The 23,832-nt window shown below is 51.2% G+C and overlaps 1 protein-coding gene across 2 annotated transcripts in view; it reads left to right on the top strand.

Moving 5' to 3' along the window:
- The window catches only part of DLEC1 (DLEC1 cilia and flagella associated protein), a 91,437-nt gene that overhangs the window by 42,957 nt on the left and 24,648 nt on the right, over positions 1-23,832 (top strand). For both annotated transcript variants that reach the window (XM_078432506.2, XM_078432505.2), the window contains exons 7-18: positions 10,596-10,683; positions 11,424-11,597; positions 12,293-12,429; positions 13,833-13,925; positions 16,866-16,956; positions 17,421-17,583; positions 18,534-18,726; positions 19,523-19,581; positions 20,170-20,338; positions 20,716-20,809; positions 21,021-21,151; positions 21,261-21,419. In XM_078432506.2, coding sequence (XP_078288632.2) covers positions 10,596-10,683; positions 11,424-11,597; positions 12,293-12,429; positions 13,833-13,925; positions 16,866-16,956; positions 17,421-17,583; positions 18,534-18,726; positions 19,523-19,581; positions 20,170-20,338; positions 20,716-20,809; positions 21,021-21,151; positions 21,261-21,419 — 1,551 coding nt within the window. The remainder of the gene's footprint in view (positions 1-10,595; positions 10,684-11,423; positions 11,598-12,292; positions 12,430-13,832; positions 13,926-16,865; positions 16,957-17,420; positions 17,584-18,533; positions 18,727-19,522; positions 19,582-20,169; positions 20,339-20,715; positions 20,810-21,020; positions 21,152-21,260; positions 21,420-23,832) is intronic.

The raw sequence follows: 23,832 nt of genomic DNA, 5'->3' as shown, positions 1-23,832 counted from the left end.
TCTTCCAAAACTTCTCAACTCCTCCCATTTTGGTCAAAAGTTCCTAAAGGACAGGAGTTAACCAGAAGGGTTTTAGTCTCTGATGCAGAATCATTTTGGGATGTCAGTTTGATATTGGCAGAATAGCAACATTTAAACACCTGAATATCCCACAGTGGAGGAGAGTAAAATACATCAGGGCAATTATAAATATTATAAGAAGCACTTGGAACCTATTTTGTACCCAGTGTTTTGGTCAGCATAGTTCTGATCAAGAGAATACACCTTAAAGGTCTGCTTGGTCAGTTTTAGTGAAGTAGTTGGGTTTTCCCCACTTGACCAATTGATGATTTTATCTTTTTCAAAACATGTATCCTAGTAGTACCATAAAATGTAGCTATTGCATAGAGTTCATTTCCTTGGCCAGTATTCAAGGGCGCATCTATTTAGAATCATTCTGGATAACAAAGTTGTGTTAGCCTAGAATGAGTTTGTTTAAAGTTTATGTAATTATACTAGGTTTGTCCAGTGGGAGCCTTACAAATGGTCTTCTGTGTTCTTTCGCTTTCTTTTTTAGCACTTCCTTACATTCTGGCATTACAAGATGCTCCAGGCTCATCTTAAACTCACTTGTCCCAGTTCTTGAATCAGTTTCTAAGAAGCCCTGTTCTTTTATGTGGAGAACACAGAAACTTGGTATTTAGAAATCAGGGTCCAAGCATTAGATCTGCTGTTTCCTGCTGGGTTGTCATTGGTTCTGTGTCCTTTCAATGGACAGAGCTGGAGAAAAAGAGTAATTGCATGGATTCAACCATATATATGCATATGTATGTATACAAATGTCTATGCATTTGTCCATACACAGCTGTATACATATTTAAAATCATGCCAGCATGATCTTGATTCCAAAACCAAAGACCCCACTAAGAAGGAGGACTACAGACCAATTTCTCTAATGACCGTGGCTGCAAAAATCCTCAACAAGATACTAGCCAACCAGATCTAAAAATACTTTAAAAGAATTATTCATCACGATCAAGTGGGATTTATTCCTGGGATGCAGGGCTGGTTCAATATCCACAAGGCAATCAATGTGATTCATCACATCAATAAAATAAAGGACGAGAACCATATGATCCTCTCAATAGATGCAGAGAAAGCATTTGACAAAATACAGCATCCTTTCTTGATAAAAACCCTCAAGACAGTAAGGATAGAAGGATCATACTTCAAGATCTTAAAAGCCATATATGAAAGACCCACCGCTAATATCATCCTCAATGGGGAAAAACTGAGAACTTCACCCTAAGGTCAGGAACATGACAGGGATGTCCATTCTTGCCACTGTTATTCAACATAGTAGTGGAAGTCCTAACCTCAGCAATCAGACAACACAAAGGAATAAAAGGCATCCAAATGGGCAAGGAGGAAGTCAAACTTTCACTCTTCACAGATAACATGATACTCTATATGGAAAACCCAAAAGATTCCATCAAAAAACTGCTAGAACTGATTCATGAATTCAGCAAAATCGTTGGGTATAAAATCAATGTACAGAAGTTGGTTACATTTGTATACACCAATAATGAAGCAGCAGAAAGAGAAATCAAGGAATCGATCCCATTTACAATTGCACCAAAAACCATAAAATACCTAGGAATAAACCTAACCAAAGAGGTGAAAAATCTATACACTGAAAAATATAGAAAACTTATGAAATAAATTGAATAAGGCACACACAAAAAATGGAAAAACATTTCATGCTCATGGATTGGAAGAACAAATATTGTTAAAATGTCATTACTACCCAAAGCAATCTACATATTCAGTGCAATCCCTATCAAAAAAACACCAGCATTCTTCACAGAGCTAGAACAAACTAAATCAATTGCTTCAATCCCAAAGCAATTCTGAAAAAGGAAACCAAGCACAGAGAACTCCCATTAGATTCAACAAAAACTGACTGTCAACATAAATTCACAAAATATTCAGGCAAGGAGAGAATCATGAAAGCAGAAAGGGAAAATAAGTCCTTAGTCTACAAGGAAAGACAGATCAGGTTTGCAGCAGACCTTTCCACAGGAACTTGGCAGTCCAGAAAGGAGTGGCAGGATATATTCAATGTGCTGAATCAGAAAAATATGCAGCCAAGAATTCTTTATCCAGCAAGGTCGTCATTCAAAATAGAAGGAGAGATAAAAATTTTCCAGACAAACAAAAATTAAAGGAGTTTGTGACCACTAAACCAGCCCTGCAAGAAATTTTAAGAGGGACTCTCTGAAGGGAGAGAAGATGAAAAAACAAAACAAAACAAGTAAATAAAGACCAAAAGCAACAAAGACTGAAAAAGAAAACCAAAGCTGGAGGCATCACAATCCCGCACTTCAAGCTGTATTACAAAGCTGTACTCATCAAGACAGTATGGTACTGGCACAAAAACAGACACTCAGATCAATGGAACAGAATAGAGAACCCGGAAATGGACCCACAAACGTATGGCCAACTAATCTTTGACAAAGCAGGAAAGAACATTCAATGGAATAAAGACAGTCTCTTCAGCAAATGGTGTTGGGAAAACCGGACAGCAACATGCGGAAGAATGAACCTGGACCCCTTTCTTACACCATACACAAAATAAACTCAACATGGATGAAAGACCTAAACGTAAGACAGGAAGCCATCAAAATCCTCCAGAAGAAAGCAGACAAAAACCTCTTTGGCCTCGACTGCAGCAACTTCTTACTCAACAACATCTCAGGAGGCAAGGGAAACAAAAGCAAAAGTGAACTATTGGGACATCATCAAGATGAAAAGCTGCACAGCAAAGGATACAGTCAGCAAAACTAAAAAGCAACCTACGGAATGGGAGAAGTTATTTGCAAATGACATATCAGATAAAGGGTTAGTATCCAAAATCTATAAAGAACTTATCAAACTCACCAAAAAACAAATAATCCAGTGAAGAAATGGGCAGAAGACATGAACAGACACTTCTCCAGAGAAGACATTTAGATGGCCAACTGATGCATGAAAAAATGCTCAACATCACTCATGATCAGGGAAGTACAAATCAAAACCACAATGAGATACCACCTCACACCAGTCAGAATGGTTAAAATTAACAACTCAGGCAGTGAGAGATGTTGGCGAGAATGCAGAGAAAGAGGAACTCTTTTGCACTGCTGGTGGGATTGCAAACTGGTGCAGCCACTCTGGAAAACAGTATGGAGGTTCCTCAAAAAATTAAAAATGGAACTACCCTACAACCCAGCAATTGCACTACTAGCTATTTATTTAAAGGATACAGGAGTGCTGTTTTCAAGGGACAGATGCACCCCAATGTTTATAGCAGCGCTATAAACAAAGTATGGAAAGAGCCCAAATGTCCATCGATGGATGAATGGCTAAAGAAGATGTGGTATATATATACATATGTACATACATATGTATGGTATACATATGCATACACACACACACACACACACACACACACACACACACACAATGGAGTATTACTCAGCAATCGAAAAGAATGAAATCTTGCCACTTGCCACAACGTGAATGAAACTAGTGTGTATTATGCTAAGTGAAATAAGTCCATCAGAGAAAGACAAATATCATATAACTTCACTCATATATGGAATTTAAGATACAAAACAGATGAACATAAAGGAAGGGAAGCAAAAACAATATAAAAACAGGGAGGGAGACGAAACATAAGAGACTCTCAAATATAGAGAAAAACAGTGTGCTGGAGGGGTTGTGGGAGGGGGGTGGGCTAAATGGGTGATGGGCATTAAGGAGGACACTTGTTGGGATGAGCACTGGGTGTTATATGTAGGTGATGAATCACTAAATTCTATTCCTGAAATCAATATTACACTATATGTTAACTAACTTCGATGTAAATTTTAAAAAATATTTAAAAGATAAAAATAATAAAATCATGACTTTGTACCGATCTTCTAGTTACCGTCTAATTCCACATTGCCTCTTCCCATTCTGTGCTTATGGCTCCCTTCCCCCACAGTCATCTGATGAATCTTGGAATCAAATTCTACTCTTGGAAGCCTCTGCATCTAGTGGCTTTTTAGTGAGGCTCAGGGTCAAGTCTCCACAGTAAGTGGATGTCTGTATGGTTGCAGGATTCTAAGCATTTATACAGGGGAAGGCATATATCTCAGATGTATTATGTTCTGGAGCTTAAGAATAAAAGTGGTTCAGGGTACTTGATAGAAAAAAAAAAAGTACTTGAAATGGTCCTTTCTGGCATGGTTTTAAGGGCAACTTTCATTTTATCTTAATATATTCAGTATTCCAGTTAGTACAACCATGTGACAAATCGCCCCAAGACTTAGTGGTGTAAACAGACATTTGCTTGCTTATCAGATAGGATATCGTAAGGACAGTTTATTTCTACTGTGATGTCTGGAGTCCTAACCAGAAGACTGGAGGCTAGAAGTTTCTGAAGGGCCGTTCACCCACGTGTCTGCTGGTTGATGCTGGCCTTCAGCTTAGATCTCACTTCCTCCCCTTGTGGCTTCTCCACATCAGCTAGTTCCTTCCATCTCCTCCCCCCCCCCCCCTTTCCTCCTAGCACAGTGGCTGGTTTCCCCAGAGCAAGCCTCCCAAAAAGAGAAATACAGTTTGCCACAGTCTGTTACATAAATTGAATTATATCTAGTGATACCTCTTAGACCTTTTAAGTTTTATTTATTTATATTGAGAGATAGCAAGAGTGGGGGAGGGGCAAAGAGAGTGGGAAAGAGAAAGAATCCCAAGCAGGGTCTGCACTGCCAGCATATAACCCAGAGGGGGGCTCGAACTCACGAACCGTGAGATCATGACCTGAGCCGAAATCAGGAGTCAGACGCTTAACCAGCTGAGCCACCACCCAGGGACCACAGTGATATCTCTTAGAAATGCGCCTTGCATTTGTTAGGTATATGACTATGTCCATATGTCGTTTACCCAACTAAACGACAACGTTTAAAGATAAAAACATTTTCAAAATTGTAAAGTTTTTTTTACAAGTGTATGTTCCACGCACCCTTCGTGAGGAAACCGTTAGCGAGCATGCTGTCCTATCAGGGAGTAAACCAAGGAAGAGGAGGGCTGGTGTGTGAAAAACAAAAGATCCAGCATAGGAGAGAGGGGAGGGAAATCCCCGGATTCCTAATGGTTAAATGATTTTCCAGTTGCTGTTGCTGCAAAGCAGATTTCCCCAAAGTTTGGCAACTTAAAACAACCGTTTTATCATGCTCACGGATTCTTTGGATCAGAAATTTAGATAAGGCACAGTGGGGATGACTTGTTCCACAGTGTTTGAGGCCTCAGCTATAAAGAGGGCCTAGGGGTGACCTGGAAGCCGGAAGCTGGAATTGTCTGAGGCATTTTTACTTGCATAGCAAGTGGTTGGTTGTCAGTAGGCAGCTGAGGGGGTCTACCAGAGTACCGACACGTGGGTTCTCCCCACGGCCTGGGTTTCCTCACCGAGTGGCCACCTCAGTGTAATCAGACCGCACATTGCAACTCAGAGTGAGTATCCGAGCTTCTAAGTGATTGTCACAGCAAGCAAGATGGAGGTTGTATGACCTAACCTTGGAGGTTACCTTAGACAAGTAGAGAAAGTCCCTATTTCCTCTGCATGCTGTAGGTTACAAGTGACTCACTAAGGTTAGTCCAGATTCCAGGGGAAGCGGCATAGACCTCACCTCTCAATGGGAGGAGTGTCAAAGAACTTGTGGATGTATCTTAAATCTGCCACAGGGGTTGTCCTGGGTGATAGTTAGCAGTAGGTATAGCAGGAGAGCAGCCCAGACTGGAAGAGGCCAGAAGGTTCTAGCATAGATTGACTTATGGGGGTGACTTATGGGGGGATCATTAAGGGTCCCTGATATATCTGGACATCTTAGAGATTTTTAGAGTAGTGCAGAGAGACTTAATTATTAACAAGTACCTATTAAAATAATCGTTGATTATTAACTCTGGAAAGACAATAATTATATAAGAGACAATTTCATGCTCGGTTGTGAATATCATTTGCACAGTGACAATAAGGTAAACATCAATGACTGTTCTAACCAAGTAATATTATATAACTTACATTGGAAAGATGGGGGATAGGAAGGGCATATCGTATGGTGAGTTGGAAATGGAGAGGAGAGAGAGAATATCCATATCCTCGATCCGTAAGACGTGCATACAAATGAGGAAAAAGTGGCACGCCCTTTGGAGACATATTCTTTTTTTTTTTTTTTTTTAATTTTTTTTTTCAACGTTTTTTATTTATTTTTGGGACAGAGAGAGACAGAGCATGAACGGGGGAGGGGCAGAGAGAGAGGGAGACACAGAATCGGAAACAGGCTCCAGGCTCCGAGCCATCAGCCCAGAGCCTGACGCGGGGCTCGAACTCACGGACCGCGAGATCGTGACCTGAGCTGAAGTCGGATGCTTAACCGACTGCGCCTCCCAGGCGCCCCTGGAGACATATTCTGAAATGATCAGCCAAAGGAGGAGAAGGTATTGCAGGAAATGGCTGGAGAGGGATTCAGGGGAAGAAGGCAGGATTTCTGTTTCCAAAACCTTTGACTCTTTACCTATGTGACCGTCCAACTTGTATGAAAATAACTAAAAACAAAACCATTTTCTAGCCAAAGTAACGCTAGGCCCAGATCACTTGACAGGTGTCCATCACCAGCCATTGAAACTAACCCCTATTGAGTATAAACTGTTTCAGAGACCAGAAAAAGAATACCCTCATTATTGGGTGATGAGCCTGCTATGATCTGAATGTTCCTGTGCTCCTAGAATTTATATGTTGAAACCCTAGCCCTCAAAGAGGATGGTATTAGAAGGTAGGACCTTTGGGAGGTGCTTAGGTCACGAGGGTGGGGCCTCATTGGTGCTTTTTTTTTTTTCCTTAAGTTTATTTTATGTTGGGAGAGAGCGTGCACTGGACCCTAAGTGTGCGTGGGTGCAAGTGGGGGAGGGGCGAAGAGCAAGGGAGAGAGAGAATCCCAAGCAGGCTCTGCACTGTCAGCTCAGCGCCTGATGTGGGGTTCCATCTCACAACCCATGAGATCATGACCTGAGGCGAAATCAAGAGTCGGACCTCAACCACCGCCTGAGCCACCCAGGTGCCCCGGGGGTTAATGCTTCTGTAAAAAAGGTTCTAGAGATCCCTTGCCCCTTCCACTACTTTGAGAACACAGTGAGAAAGCCCCAGCTATGAATCGGGAAGAGGGCCGTCACCAAAACGTGACCATGCTGGCACTTTGATCTTGGACTTGTCAGCCTCCAGAACTGTGAGAAATAAATTTCTGTTGTTTATAAGCCAACCGGTTTACAGTATTTTGTACACGAGCCTGAACAGACTAAGCCTAATGTTACACTGACCCCAAAGCCAGATGAGGACCTATGACAATGAAAATCATGGGCCAGATTTGCTTTGGAATATAGGTACACTCCCAGTCCCCAGCCCCCGGAAGGTTCGAGAGAGCTTCTCCGTCCTGACATGAGGGCAGACGGGACCCAGGCTGTGAGCGGAAGGCTGAAGGGTTGTGGTGGGAATAGAGGCCGTACCTTGTAAGCCAGGGGGTTATAGCTTTCATATACTTGGTCTTTTGTTTCCATTCAGTATTTTGCTAACTTAAAGAAGGCGTCTGAAAGAAAAAAAAAAAGAACATAGGTGCAGAAATACCAGGTGAAAAATGGCAAACCAAATCAAGCGAGGAGTACGCGTGTGCACACCCACACAGACACCCGAGCAAATTGTGTGTAACCAGGAATGCGAGGAATGTCCTCACGGTGGGCCTCGAGTTGGCAGTTCGCTGCTCTGAGCCTGTCATCTTTTCCTCTGGGCCTTCCAGTGCCATTAAGGAAAGCCAGCCCACTCTGCAGCCCTTATAATTATTGCGGCCCCAGACCTTGCGGGCACTGTAGCTACCCCATGTTTCAGTGCCTGACCTCCACCTGTACCTCATTTCAGCTGGCCGTGGGTGACAACCGTGCCAATTGTGGTGCACTGCGTACCAGGGCTCACCACACCCTCCTGCCCGGCAGCTAGAGTCCTAGATTGCCACCTGACTGCTGGGAGAGCCAACTCTCGACTTGCATCCTAAGGGTCTGCTGCTTTAGGACTCCTCGGATGCCAACTGTCACAGCTGGGGTGCCCCACAAAGCAGAGCCTGCAGCGGGGAGAGTAGGTGCTGTCATTTGCATCTCTAGAGAGGAGTGAGGAAAGGGAGTGCGGGGAAGGAGGAAGAGCCAATCTGAGAATGTGTCAGTGAGCTGACTGCCATTAAATGCAGTTGACGTTTTCGTTGTGCTTGTCGCACATCCCCTCAGAAGCCTTGTAAACCGCTGGCCCCTGCCTTTCACCGGCCAGGGGATTGCCTTGTGTGGCTGGAGCAAAGCTGTCGTAAAGTTGTTTTGTTTTTTTTTTAACGTTTATTTTTGAGAGAGACAGAGTGCGAGTGGGGGAGGGGCAGAGAGAGAGGGCGACACAGAATCTGAAGCAGGCTCCAGGCTCCCAGCTGTCAGCGCAGAGCCCGAGGCGGGGCTCGAACTCATGAACTGTGAGATCGTGACCTGAGCTGAAGTCAGATGCTTAACCGACTGAGCCACCCCAGGCGCCCCTGGAGCAAGGCTGTCTTAATGCCTCAGTGGATGCGAGGACCGGCTGCTGCCATGGACACCTTGACTGGTCATCTCAGCAGTGGGTGAAGCTGGCTCCATGTTTCTGAGGAACAGCAGCCTGATGGGGGGAACTGCACATGCTGTTGCTCAGGCTATTCCGTCCACGTGTGCACCCCTGCAGAGACAAGACTGAGATAGCATCCATGCTGCACGGAAGATAATATAATCCCTACCTCACTCCATACCCTAAGCGAAGTACTTTCCAGCAAAGACTTCAAATAAATTTTAAAGAAGAAAATATAGGAGATATAGAAAGATTTCATGAAACAGAAGCACAAACCACAAAAGGCTGATAAATTTTACATTAAAAGTTTGGAGACTGTACCTCAAAATATATGAGTTATGAACTTGGAGATTGTTTATAACATGTACCTTAAAAAGAATGAGTACCCAGAATATATCAAGAACTCCTACAAATCAATAAGAAAAAGACAGGGACGCCTGGGTGGCTCAGCCTGTAAAGCGTCTGACTCTTGATTTTGGCTCAGGCCATGATCTCACAGTTCGTGGGATTGAGCCCCGTGTTGGGCTCCGTGCGACAGCGCAGAGCCTGCTTGGGATTCTCTGTCTGTCTCTCTCTCAAAAATAAAGATATAAACATTTTTTAAAAACAAGAAAAAGACAAAGTACACAATGGCAAAATCGTAAAGGGATATGGATAGACAACTCACACAAGAGGAACCTCAAATAGCAGATAAACATATGAAACAGTGCTAGTTATCATTAAAAACAGAGAAATGAAGATTAAAACCATAATACGGTTCTCTGCACACTTGGGTGTGGTTCACAGATAGACTGGTGCAAATGTTGTATTGGCCAACAATGGACAAGTGTTGATTTAGGAACACATACCTATGAATGAAAGTGTGAAGGCCCACACTTCAAATTTACGTAGCTGTTATCGGTGGAGGGCAAGGGGGCTAGGGTAGGTTTCCTCTGTACTTTTTAATGTGTATTCATTTTTGAGAAGGTGGAGGAGGGACAGAGAGAAAGGGAGATACAGAATCTAAAGCAGCTCCAGGCTCTGAGCGGTCAGCACAGAGTCCATCGCGGGGCTCGAACCCATGAACTGTGAGATCATGACCCGAGCCAAAGTCGGATGCTTCACTGACTGAGCCACCCAGGCGCCCCATGTGTTTTTATGATTTATTATTAAACTGGGTGATGGAAACTTGGCTTTTGTCATGTTATACTTTATCCATTTTTCCCCGGTGTAATGTTTCACAAAATCGAAGCAAAAGGTATGTTTGCGTACGAGCTCCTCTTCTGGTGGGGGTTAGCAGTGCGCGAATCCTAGGCCTTGCCCTCGGGGGTCTCCTAGTCTGAGAGAGGAAGAAGAGAAGGCAGGATTTGATAGGGTTGGATGGGTTGAGTGCTGGAGGGAGGCCCGATTACGACCTTATCATACAGGTGCCTATAGCCCTCTTCGCTGTGCCCATGGGAAGAAGTGGCCCAGAGGGATATACGTAGGGGGAAAGTCGGCAAGTAAGAGGCCAGGTGGGCAGGACGTTGGGGCCCGATATCCTGGGCTCACATCTCAAAACACCACGGGTTAAGGAACGTCTGGGAGCTTCAGCTTCTGCGGTGTGAGAGAGCGAGAACTCCCACCTTTTCCTGGTTATTGTGAGGTTGATGGGGCACATGGCGGACAGTCCGTACACAGCAGCTGTTGTAAAGCCGGCAAAGCCAAGGTCAGATCTATTCCCGTCTTCCGGTTCACCTCGTATTGTATTTTTTCCAGATGCAATCAAAGGTAGATCGATGGGCAAAAGGAATCCCCATGTGCCCATTGGCCAGCCTAGACTCATTTCATCTCTACCTCTGCCCGCTTTCCGCGCTAGGTAGTCCGTCCGGGCCTTGGGTCGCTCGTCCGTGTGTGTTGCTGTCTAAAAGGGCTCCCCTTTACCTTTGGGCAGATGGCGATCTCGCTGCAGAACACCACCGCGGCCAGCCGCTGCCTAAGAGTCATCCCGCCGTCGACGCCGTTCTTCGCGCTGGGATTGGGTGAGTCAGCCCAGCCGCGGTCTGGACCGCCTCGGAATTGTGTGTTGGGCTCACTCCTGGCACCGGCCCGCGTGGCCCTCTGATGGGCCTGGGCCCGCGTTTCCCTGAGTCCCTGGGGCTCTCGTGCTCTGCCAGTAGCCTGCCCACCCGCCAGCCCATCCTCCTGACCGTGTCTCTGAGACCTGCCAGGCCCTTTCTCCAGTCACCCCTCCGGGCCCGGGCCTGCCCTCTCTCTGCTCGCCCTCCGTTCTGCCGCTGCGTCCGGTCAGGCCGTCCTCATTCGTCACTTAAACTTAACACTGCGGTGGCTTCCCAGCTGGCCTTCCAGCTTCCGTGAACACGGTGTTTTAAATCCCAAGAACGGCCTGATCGAGTCATTCCCCTCCCCCACCATGCTCAGAAGCTCGAATGGCTCTCTGCTGTCCCATCAGGCCAGGCATGGCCTCACCTAACTATTCCAGGTGGACCATGTCCCCCACGCCCCCAACCCCCACCCGCCTGCTCCCTGCCCCAAACCCTGGTGTCTTCACCTGGGTTCCCTGCCCTCACAGCCTGTTCCCCTCGCGTGCCCTTGTTCTGCCATCGCCGTGGCCTTGGCCCAGACAGCATCTACTCATGGAGCAGCCCCAGCTGTGGTGGGGACTCCCTGTACCCTCTGGCTGCCGTCTGTAGCCCTTGAGTCAAAGCCCTGGTGGCCGGCTGGTCCCCAGGTCCTCATCGGTTGCTTTTCTCATGCACAGGGATGTTCCCAGGAAAAGGCGGAATGGTGGCCCCTGGGATGACCTGCCAGTATATCGTCCAGTTTTCTCCCGACTGCCTCGGGGATTTTGATGATTTCATTTTAGTTGAGACCCAGTCAGCCCACACGCTCGTGATCCCCCTGCAAGCCCGGAGGCCACCCCCAGTGCTGACATGTGAGTGTGCGCGCTGCCCTCCCCGCGATTCAGTCAGGCTGCCTCCTCTCAGGGCCCCTTTGTGGCAGCGCACGACTTGGTCCTCTTGGGGAGGGGCTTCTGGGTCCTAAGGAGGGACCTACTAGCAGCTTCCATGCAGACTTTGCACGGTGTCAGACCCCAACTGTCCTACTTCCCAGTGGAGGCTGACTCCGAATCGCACGCATGAGGAGAGGAGTTTGGCAGCCCAGCTATCTCCAGCATGGGCTCCTCTGACTCGTGGACACCCCCGAGGGCCTGTGCCACACGGAGGCAAGAAAGAGGTGCCCGGGGCCCTCGGCAGATGTCGCCTCTGTGGCTCTGGCCGGGGCGGGGGGGGGGGCGTTTCCTTGGAAGGCCAGCTTTGGCTGGGCCCCCTCATTTACAAGCCTGGGCACAGACTAGAAGCTAGGACTCTCACCACAACCCCCAGGCCCATGCTGGGTGGTCCTGGCCGAGGCCTGAGTCCACAGTGGGCACAGACTCCTGTCCTAGCCCTCAGTGCATGGAGGCTGCCACGTGGGAGTGGGGGTCAGGGAGTGTCCCCATTCATACTCTGCTCTGGGTGCCGGGCCACGGCTGCTCTGAGCTCTGGCTGGGCCTCAGGAGAACAAGGACAGCGGGGCTTCTCCGGAGGACGGGTTATTTCTCATGGGCGTCTTTTCCTATGGCTGCAGTGTCACCGGTATTGGACTGTGGCTACTGCCTCATCGGGGGAATGAAGATAACCAGGTTCCTGTGCAAAAACGTGGGCTTCAGCGTCGGCAAGTTCTGCATCATGCCTAAAAAGAGCTGGCCGCCGCTGAGCTTCAGGGTAAGTGACCGCAGACTGCTACCCGGAGCGAGAACGAATCCGGCAAAGGAAAGCCCCCACCGCCACCCCGTGGGGACTTGCCGGAGTGCACCTGTGATGGGAAACACACGGGAAAAAGAACGGCGTACCCTCTCTCCCGGCTGCCGTGATCCACATGCAGATCCAGACGTACGGAGTCCGGTGCTGACACCCGTGTCACCTGGGCGGGTGGTCTCACCTCCCTCACCCTCCCAGGCCTGGCTCACGTGTCGCTGAATTTATTCCTTCAGGCGGTCACCACTGTAGCCAATGTTTGTTTGTTTTTTTTAATTTTTTTTTTTTGTTAACATTTATTTATTTTTGAGACAGAGAGAGACAGAGCATGAACAGGGGAGAGGCAGAGAGGGGGGGGACACAGAATCCGAAGCAGGTTCCAGGCTCTGAGCAGTCAGCACAGAGCCGGACGCGGGGCTCGAACTCACGGACCGCGAGATCATGACCTGAGCCGAAGTCGGACGCTTAACCGACTGAGCCACCCAGGCGCCCCGCCAATGGTTTAAGAGATACAGGGTCACAAGGTGGCAGCTCTTGGACTGAATTCTGTGTGCATATTTATTTGGCACTGTGCTTAAAAACATTTTTTGAGACGACCTTGAGAAGCCGGGAGAGTTCATGTAAAAGTCTGCATTTCCAGTCTCTGAAAAACTGGCAGCCGGGCAGCACTGGGCCAGGCCTCACCGCGGCCCCACTGGCTGGAGCCCGGCACTGCACCGTGGACCGCATGTGCACACGGTTGTTTTTCTTGTGGGCGGGATATTTCTTGGTAACTGTGTCTCTGGAAAACAAGCGATAGATTCCGAGGACACACGTTTCGCTCACTTCTGCTACCTGCCGGGGTCCCGTAGGTGTGGGGTCGTGTCCCCGGCCTGCTGAGACGGCTCCCTTTGTCGGCATTTGAGCTGCAGCCTTGCCAGCGAGGTGGGGGCTCCCCTCGGCTCTGGCTGCAGCTTCGAGCCCCCGGGGCAGATTGGGGATGGAGGCAGACACGCAAGCTGGCACCAGCCACACCGGGCACTGTGGTGGGGAAGGGACTGTCCTGGGGGAGCCCATCTCCTGGATGAGGCCTTCTCTCACACTGTTGCTGCACGTGTGAAGCGCTTGTCAGTGGTGTTCCTTCCTCCTCCTACCGGTGGTCAGTCCCTCACAGGGGTTCTGGGAGCCTTCGGAAGCGCGCCTGGTGCCCAGGGAAGGTGGAGCGAGTGCTCGCTGAACGGATGGGCCTCAGTTTCTTCACCGACTGTGTACCGGATGGTCCTTAATATCCTTCAGATTGCAAAATGGATGTTTAGAGAAGTGTCTAATCTTAACTGCTGGATTTTACAACCTCTTCCGCACTCTTGTGTAATTTCCCACTTTTCTTTAAGGCTGTCGCAACCTTGGGCTTCGTTGAGCAACCTCCCTTTGGAATCCTGCCTTCCATGTTTGAGCTGGCTCCGGGGCAGGCCGTATATGTGGAGGTAGGTAATTGACATGACGTGTATTTTCTCCTTGTTACGACTGGCCGCGACTGTTTCCTCAACTGCTTGCATGATTTCATTTTGCCTCTGTGTTTTCATGACCTGAATATCCACCCCCATTCCAGGGTGGTTTCTGTGTAGGAGCATAGTCTCACATTCTGTGGGGGTGAGGCGATTTGCTTGCCTTATGATCCCTCTGACAAAGCAAGTGGAGACAGCCCCAGCATTTCCATCATGATCCCCGGGTGCTGCCTGTCCACACCGTTAGCAGGGGGGGTCCCTTCCACCTCAGCTGCCTCCAGGATCGTCCTTTGGTTCTTCAATCTCTCTTGGATACCAGCCCCCACCCCTGCCAGATCTGGTGTCTGGGGACTGACAGTGGCTTTGTCCTCTTTTTTCTTTAATTCTTGGTTATACAGTCTGCAAGGCTTGGCTTCCTTAGGCCTTATTCTGAACGTCCGCTTAAAGCTCCCGGAGTCGGATCTGCGGGCTGTGGGCTTATCCTTTCCCAACCAGCTTCTTTCAGAGGTCCCTTGGGCTCATCACACCTACTCACTGGTCCCCAGCACGGTCTGTGGGAAACGGTGACGTCTCCCTGCCCCTCTCGTTCCACACCTTCGCCCTCCCTGACTCCCTCGCCCAGGAATCCGACCGTGCCACAAGCGTACGTGGCCTTCCTCGCTAGTCTGCTGGAGGAGGCACCGACACTCAAGAGTGAAGGCTGTCTGGTTTCTGGTGAGGAGGATTTGGACCACGCCATGGCATCAGACAGTGAGAGCCAAGAGCCATGGGGTTTTCAAACGTAGCTGCCTATCGCAGCCTCCTGAGAACCTTGTAGACACATTGCTCTCTTGGCCCCGTCCTGAGGTTTCGAGTTAATGGGTCTGGGGTTTGCCTGAGGCATAGGATTTTTTTTTTTTTTAAGTTTATTTATTTGAAAGAGAGAAAGAGAGCACACCTGGGAGGAGCAGAGAGAGAGAAAGGGAGAGAGAGGATCCTAAGCAGGCTCCGTGCTGTCAGCGCAGAGCCCGACGTGGAGCTTGATCCCATAAACTGTGAGAGCGTGACCAGAGCTGAAATCGAAAGTTGGAACCTTAACCACCTGAGCCACCCCGGCACCCCAAGGCATAGGATTTTTAAAGCTCTGCAGTGTGCAGAAAGTCTGAGGACCACTGCTGTAAGTTGCTTTTTCATGGTGAAAAGGAGGGCTTCCCTGTATCAGCTGCTTTCCAGTTTCAAGTGCCTGATGGGATCTTCTGGAGCCCTGGAGTGATGCTGTCATGCTCATGTCTGTGCAGATCTGATCCCCAGTAAGAACCTGGCTCTTGGAGTTGGGATGAGGCCAATTCAGGGCATCATAGGGCTTTATCAGTCCTCGCCTGCTGCTGGGGGATGGCTTGGGTCCTCTTGCCTGGTCCAGGCCATGTCAGTACCTTGAGGTGTGGCTTTAAGAAACTGGGGTCAGTCACCCCCGGCCCAGGCCAGGACACCTCCCTCACGCCACCGTCCTCTGATTCCCAGGGAAAGGCAGAGGGGAGCAGCAGGACCCTGTGGGGAGCAGTGAGGAGTCAAGAGGAGGTTTTTCCCCTTGGCGTTCCTTGTGTATTTTCTTTTTTCATTGTTTGGGGTTTTGTCTTAAAACGTACTCATATTTCCAAGTAAGAAACAAATTCACGTGACTAAAATCCAGAGATGGGAATAAACGGTCAAATGTCCTTTTCCACTACAGCTTTTCAGCCACCCAGATATCCACAACCTCACCGGGTCCTCTGAACGCCCTTTCAGAGATACCCCATGTGTGTTTTCCTTTGTTCCCACTTTTCCTTCCCACACATCGCTGCCCACTCACCGTTCTGCTATACCTTTGTTTTCTAAATGTGTATTTATTTTGAGAGAGAGAACGTGCACACAAGGAGGGGAGGGGCAGAGAGAGAAGGAGAGAGAGAATCCCAAGCAGGCTCCGTGCCATCAGCACAGAGCTTGACATGGGGCTCGAGCTCACGAACCATGAGATCGCAAGCTGAGCCAAAACCAAGAATCAGATGCTTAACCCACTGAGCCACCCAGGCGCCCCAGTTCTGCTAGATCTTAAGGAGCAGTCTCGTATTTTTCACAGCTGCATAGTATTCCACTGTGTGAACGAACCATGATTCAGGTCAGCCGTCCCCCACTGATGGACATGAAGGTTTTTTCTGATCTCTGGCCATTTTGGTGACTGCATACATCACTCTGTCCAACTATGAGTCTCCCAGCAGGTTACAGTCCTTGAAGTGGTTTTGCTGTCTCGGGGGTCTCTGCTGGTCCAAATTGTAATACACATTGCCAAAATCGCCACCATGCGGAGATATGAGGGTGCCTGTTTTCTCACACTCTTGCCAACAATGTGTTGTCAGACTCAAAAGAAAAACTGTTTTAAAAAAAAAGGAAAAACTATTATCATGGACTGTTAAAGCATATACAAAGACGGAGAGGATAGTTTAATGATCACTGTGTCCTCAGTACCCAACGTCAACGTTTATCAACTCTTGGCCAACCATATGGCATCTACACCCTTCCATCTCTTCCAGCCAACCCCCCCTTTCCCTCCAGATGATTTTGGAGAAAATGAAGATATCTTGTTGTTGCATTTACGATTCCTAACTTTCTGCTCTTTACCAGTATGAAGAGTGAAAATGTTTTCTGCGTGGTTTTCCTTTCCATTTCTTTTATCATGAATGAGGTTAAACGTGTTGTCATTTGTTTGCATCTCAGTCTCTGTGAACCTTTTCTTCATGCCTTTCAACTTGCTTCCTGCCTTAGCCTGGGGTGGAGCCTTGGCAGAACGCCCTGGCTTTCGGGAGAAGGGGGAGCAGCAGAGAGGGAAACGAGGGGCGGAGAATAAGGGGAGGGGTGCGTGTCTGAGAGGGGGAAGCTCCTGAACGACAGCCCTTCTCTCCCCAGGTCTCGTTCCTCCCGACAAGCCTGGAAAAGGCAGAGCAGACCTTCATCATTGTGTGCGACAACTGCCAGATAAAGGAGCTGGTGACCGTAGGTGGGCTTGTGTGTGCGCCCAGGCCACCTCAGGTTCTGGGGCATCCTGCTGAAATTTCCCCAAGATGCCCACCCGCCTACCTACCTACATACCTACTTATCTTCCTTCCTTCCTTCCTTCCTTCCTTCCTTCCTTCCTTCCTTCCTCCCTCCTTCCCTCCCTCCCTCCCTCCCTCCCTCCCTCCCTCCCTCCCTCCCTTCCTTCCTTCCTTCCTTCCTTCCAGTTTGACCCAGCAAGCATTTAACTGAGTACCCACTATGTACCAGGTTATCAAAATCACCTCCTTTTGGTCTGGGAAGATGTGGGGACAGGATCTGCGTGCTGAAGGCCCCTGTTACCCTCTTATGTCCACCTCCTGGGGTCACGATCAAGGCCAGTTGCATGTGGATGGTAGCGTAGATCCCGTGACAGCCTTTGGCCACAGAGTCCTGATTTCAGCCCTTTTTATCACCTTACTGTGTCAGGAATTGGGCAGCTGGTTGCTTTGGATCTGATCTATGTTTCTGGTGAAGAAAGTCAGCCAGAGCCCGGAGAGCTTACAGACTTAACGGCCCAGCACTTCATACGCTTTGAGCCGGAGAACGTTCAGTCCACAGCTAGAAAACAGCTCATTATTAGAAACGCTACGTGAGTGACCGCTGGGCAGTACCCTTCAACAGCACCCTTTCTCCTTCCCCGCCTGGCCCGGAGCTCCCAGTGGGCCAGGAGAGTCCAGATTTTCCCTGTCCATCATGGTAGCCACAGGTGACCATTTAAGTTGCAATCAATTAAAATTAAACTAAAACTCACTTTTTTGGTGGCCCCAGTCACATGTTGAATACTAGCCACGTGTCACTAGCCACACTGGACAGAGCAGATACGTATGTTTTCCCTCACTGCAGGAGGTTATAGTGGGCAGTGTTCTAGATTATCCTGGACTACCCTTAGCCCCAGAACGGTTTTACAGAGAGGTCTTGCCATGCCCATGAGGGGAAGCCATCCACGTCCCAGGATCAGATTGTGGCCAGTGGGTTCAATTCTCACTGCCAGCCAGGCTTCCCGGGTGACCCCGGGCCTTACCATCTGCTGTCCCTCCCCATCAGCAGCGTGCCAGAGTCCTGCCTCCCCACCCCCATGCAGTTGTCCCTGCTCTGTTGGCAGCCAGTGCCGGACAGAGCCGCCCTGGGAGGCCACAGCTGGAGAGGTGGAGGGCAGTGGAGGGGGGAGTTCATCATGGGGCAAACCTTTGGAACTCTCACATGGTAGGAGACACTGCAGAAAAATTTCCTAGGGTCTGTAGCCTGATAGTTAGGGCCTCGTTCCCTGTGTTTACCATTTCCTGAGTTTCCTGAGCAGTGGCTCTAACCCCCAACTGCTATGGTGGGAAGGGGGCAGCTCTCTTAGGAGGTCTCTGGCAGACTCTCTGACCCACGCGCTCCCCAGGCTCCTCCACGGGACGAGCCTCAGGGCTGACCTGGCCACTTCCTGTTCCTGGGTCCTTTCCTGCTCGCTCCTAGAGCAGGGCCGGGCCAGGCACGGGGTGGGGAGCCGGGTCCCGGCAGGGGTGGGATACAGCCTTGGATCCCCTGCCCCCACAGGCATGTGGAGCTGGCCTTCCACTGGCAGATCATGAAGCCGAACCTGCAGCCCCTAATGCCTGGAGAGACCTACAGCATGGACAGCCTCAAGTACCACCCTGACAGGGAGACGGCCTTCTCCGTCCTGCCCGAGAGAGGGGTCCTCAGCCCCCACACGGACCACGAGTTCATCCTGAGCTTCTCTCCTCGTGAGGTTAAAATGATGCCATCGTGGTAGCCACGCATGCCTGGGTCGGGGTACTTCCACCACCCCCTCGCCCATGTTCTTCAGTGACACTGAGGCCACAGCCGAGCCTGACGAGATCCCGGCACCGTCTGAGGCCGGCCCGTAGCTAAGAGTGGGGCTGGAGGACGAAGCAGCCTCTCTGGCCGGGTCCTGACCGTGCACACGCCCGGTCTGCCGCGAGACCCTGGGCTCATTTCCTCGGCTCTGGTGTCTTCCGTGTTTCCGCTAAGTCGACAACAGAGCCACCCCTGGGCAGCCCCCGGCACCCCCCGGCGTGTGAGGTGCAGGTGCAGAGCACAAGGTTCACACGGGGGGCTCCAGTGCGAGGCCCTGTGTGTGACTCGAGAGGGGAGTGAGAGCTGGGTGTGAAGGGGGTGCCCTGGGACCCTCTGCCTCTCAGCTCCGCACCCCGGCCTCACTGTTCTGGGAGGGTGTGGTGCCGCCCACGGTTGAGGGCTCTGCCGGTGGGCAACGTCAGGGTCTGGAGGGCCTTTCCTTCCCGTCCGCTCGGGCGCAGCCGAGGGAGGAACACCAGTCTGGAGTCTGCGGCGGCCCCCCTGAGTCCTGGCTCCCGTCCTGGCAGGCCCACGCCTCTTCCCCTAGGGTAGGGGGGAGGTAGCAGGGAAGCAGCACTGTGTTTTCCAGAAGGCCTTTGTGGCAGCTAGGCCAGGGGGAGAAGGAATTCCTGCCATGGCTCCCGGCTTCTCCGGGGCCACCTGAACGGAGGGCAGTTTGTTTTCAGGGCGCTGTGTTTGTCTTGCAGCTGAGGGATTTTCACAGTGTGCTCCAGATGGTGCTAGAAGAAGTCCCAGAGCCCACGAGGTGAGCGGGGGCTGGGCCCTGCGCGAGGGCTGGGCCCTGCGTGAGGGCTGGGCAGCGGGGCCTGCCTTCTCCTTGGGGGTCCTGGGGAAGGCAACGGGAAGGGGTGAAGGAGCCCCCCGCTCCCCGGCAGGCTTTGACACGGGGGAGAGCTTTGCCTTGTCCTGGCACCTAGGCCTGGAGGGGCTCAGCCGCGGGGGACAGCTCGCCGGGCTCCACTCAGTGGGCCCTGGGCGGCGGTGACTAACGAGGCGAGGCTGTGCCCCGTGGGGGCACCTCTACCAGCTCTGCCCCGGGCAGACGGTCAGGGTGGGCCTCCAGTCAGCCTCGTGGAGAGACCCCGGGCTGGGTGCCCATGCCGCTGCGGTGTGGTCCCTGGAGGCAGCGGCAAGGGGCCCCGTCCCAGTACTGTGACGGGAGTTCATCACTGGTTGGCTGGGCCTCTGATCTGAGGGCGCTTAGGAGCTGTGGGGGGGCGGGGGGGAGTGCTTCCTCTTCACAAGACCCCAGGCAAGGGACAGAGGGGAGGGGCACGGAGGGCCATGCTCCTGGGCTGCGTCGGCTCTGAGCTCCCGGCGGGTCTGTGTTCAGCTTGGAATTGGAAACCCTGAAGGATTGCTCATGCTCTGCGGATGACGTCATTGTCCTGGAAATCGAGGTGAAAGGCTCGGTAGAACCTTTCCAGGTTCTCTTAGAACCGTATGCCCTCATCATCCCCGGGGAGAACTACATTGGTATAAATGTGAAGAAAGACTTTAAGGTAGGCTGTGGTCCCTCCCGAGCCTGGGCTGAACTTGGCATGAGTATGGGGGGGGGGGGGGGTGGCGGGGTACAGCTGGAGGGGCAGATGGCAACTTACTGGTTGTAACCCGATGCCGGACTGGGCACGTCTGTCATCATACCAGCTCCCCAGCATCCTCTGAATGATAGGGCTGCGGAAGCCTTCCTGCGCTCCTGGGTCTCTGGCAGGACACGATGCCCATGGACCCTGCCGCGTGGCGTTGATGGCCAAGGATTAGCGGGGAGGGAGGGTGTCGGGAGGACCCGTTGTGAGCCCGGAGCCCCGCAGTCCTTCGGTGGGTACAGATGTGTGCAGGGGCAGTGCCCGGGGAGCCTGGACTGGGGCATGTCTTGCAGATGTGGAACAACAGCAAGTCCCCCATCAGATACCTGTGGGGGAAGGTCAGTGACTGCCACATCATTGAAGTGGAACCCTGCGCAGGGACCATAGGTACCGGGGGCACCTCCTGGGGCTGGCTGGGGAAGGAGACCTGAGAGGAAGAGGGGCCTGTGCAGGCATTCGGGGGGTCCCGGGATCAGCTCCGGCCGCAGCCCGGCACAAGCAGTGGACGAGAAGTCAGCAAAGGCCAGACATCTGGGCCCAGCCGCAGCCGGAAACTGCCCCGCCCCCTTTCTCCAGCTCACTTTGCCCTCTCTCCCAGAGCCCAGCGAGGTGGAGGATTTTGAGTTGAGCTTTACCGGGGGTGTCCCCGGCCCAACAAGCCAGGACCTGCCGTGTGAAATCCAAAACTCACCCTCACCGGTGGTGTTACACATTGAGGCGGCCTTTAAGGTGCTGTTTGGGGGGCTGGGCAGCTGGGTGGGCCAGAAGGGTGGCAGGGGTAGGGCACAGAGCCCCCACTCCCAGGCGGCCCGGTGACAGGCCCCTCTGGATGTCTCAGGGGCCGGCCCTTGTCATCAAAGCCTCAGCCCTTCAGTTTGGTTTGCTACGCCTGGGGCAGAAAGCCACCGACACCATCCAGATCCAGAACATCAGCCAGCTCCCAGCCACGTGGTGCATGAAGGAGAGCCTGGTGTGCCTCCAAGGAAGGCAGGAGAGTGTAAGTCAGGCACCTCTGGCTAAATGGACCCCCCCCAAACACACACACACACACAAGCCTATTGACCCGTGGGGTAGGGACAGTGAAACCTGTCCTGGTGCATTTGGAGTGTTGAGGCTGGAAAGGAAGAGCCTGCCTGGTGACTCCCTCCCGGCAGTGTCCCCAGTTCTCCCCATCTGTGAGGCACTTGGGGTCCCCTCTACAGCAGAACTTAATCCTGAACTGGATTTTCCTGTTCCTTTCTCTACCATCCGATGTGGAAATAAGACAGGGGTTTCTCCTTCTGTCAAAACAAGCTGGGGGCCTCTGGGTGGCTCAGTCAGTTAAGCATCAGACTCTTGGTTTCAGCTCAGGTCATGATCTAACTGTTCATGGGTTCGAGCCCTGCGTCGGGCTGTGCACTGACAGGACGGAGACTGCTTGGGATTCTCTCTCTTCCTCTCTCTCTGCCCCTCCCCTGCTGGCTCGCTCTCTCTCTCTCAAAATAAATAAACATTTTTAAAAAGCAGCCTGAGTTAGGAAGAAAATGGGCAGCTGAGTTGGGCGGGAAGCTCCCGGGCCTCTAGGAAGGGGAAGGTGGGAGGGGCTCGCCTCAAAAGTTCAAAACCTCCTGGGGACTGTGCTTGCAGTTTGAGTACCACCACCAGGGGGCACTTGGGCATGAACTTGGGGCCCAAACTAAAGGGCTCTGAGAAAGAACACAGGATTCGTTTCCACTCAAAGCCCTTCCCTTTTTCTTATAAAAACGGAAAATACTAAAAGTGATTAAGTATTATCATCATCGCCTTTAATTTGAAGTCCCGGGGCGCCTGGGTGGCTCAGTCGGTTGGGCGTCCGACTTCGGCTCAGGTCATGATCTCGCGGTCCGTGAGTTTGAGCCCCGCATTAGGCTCTGGGCTGATGGCTCAGAGCCTGGAGCCTGCTTCTGATTCTGTGTCTCTCTCTCTCTGCCCCTCCCCCGTTCATGCTCTGTCTTTCTCTGTCTCAAAAATAAATAAACGTTAAAAAATTTTTAAAAAAATAAATAAAAAATAATTTGAAGTCCCAAGCAAAGAGCCCCACGTGGGACTCAAACTCACAAACCCTGAGATCACGACCTGAGCCGAAACCAAGAGTCGGATGCTTAACCGGCGGAGCCACCCAGGCGCCCCTATCGTCGGACCTTTAAATCAATGTGAGATCCAGAGCAAGTGGCACAAAACTTCAGTCGCTCCCTAGCTGCCAGGGATTCGCTGTAAATCACGGCGGGTCGCCCCCACTCTTCACACAGGTGGCAGCCGTGGCTCCTTAGAAGCTGCCTTAGCTCCTTGTGGTCCGTGTGTGAGGCTCTGACTAGGTCTGTGTGGTGAAAGCACCCTCCCTCTGACTGCTTCCTGCCGAGATCCCCTCTTGCTTGCCCCCTTCCGGGTCAGAACATTGCCCCCCACCCCCTCCTCCATATTCAGAAGCTGAGGAAAGACGGGTGCGGCCACACATCCATCTTACCTGCCAGCAGGTATTCCCTTTCTCGGGGACTTTTCCTTTCCACTTGACCGGCCTTGTCCTTTGAGGCAACAGCCTCATGTCTCCAGCGGGGCACCGAAACTTAGCAGTTAGGAAACTTTGCATCAAATCACCAACACCATTGCCAAGAACCAATGCATGCAAGCGCCCCGTTACATAGGCTTGGAGTTTAGTGCTTTCCCTCCAGGCTCACACCCATAAAGGGTAACCGCTCTGGCCACCTTGTTAGGCACCCCCTGCCCCATCCCGCCTCTCCCCACATCCTAGTCCCCTGTCCTAGGCACTCTGGGACTTCCCAGAGCACGCTTAGAAACTTACAGACCACAGCCAACGTCCTTACTGGATAGAGACAGAGAGGGACAGCAGCTTCTCCAGGGTCACACAGCTAGCGGGTGGTGGAATCATCGGATCCCAGTTCTCTGCTTCCCAGCCTGGGTTTTTCTCCCACTGTGAAGAATGACAACACTTTGTAATTGAAGTAGCCATCGGTTTCGTCATGTATAAGGATTTATGTCCAATGGAGGCGGGCACGAATCCTGTCTCAACAGTTCTCTGTACTCTATTCTTTCGAGCTCTCAAAAATAATGTTGGATTTGGGGTTTGTTGGATGTGCTCAGGTCAGGGGCACAGAAACCCAGTCCTGGCCTACAGCACGCCCCCCAGGACTCCCGGGGAGATGCCTGTGAGGAACAAAGACCAAGGGAAGCAAAAGGTCTCTTCTTTACTGGCCGAGCTTGGGCCCCATACTTGAGCCCACGAACTACTTTTACTGAGAGTTAGGCCAGCCCTTCCCTCCCACCAGTGCCGGGGAGGTGAGCCGTCAGAAGCTAGAGAGCACAGAGCCCAAGACAAGCGCCCTGGACCCGACCCGGCCACATGGCAGCTGGGTGGGAGGTGGGGGTAGGCGAAG

This window comes from Panthera onca, chromosome C2 (assembly GCF_046562875.1).
Source record: "Panthera onca isolate mPanOnc1 chromosome C2, mPanOnc1 haplotype 2, whole genome shotgun sequence".
NCBI classification, from domain to species: Eukaryota; Metazoa; Chordata; class Mammalia; order Carnivora; family Felidae; genus Panthera; species Panthera onca.
Note: the sequence above shows the minus strand (reverse complement) of the source record. Positions and strands in the feature narration are given on the sequence as shown.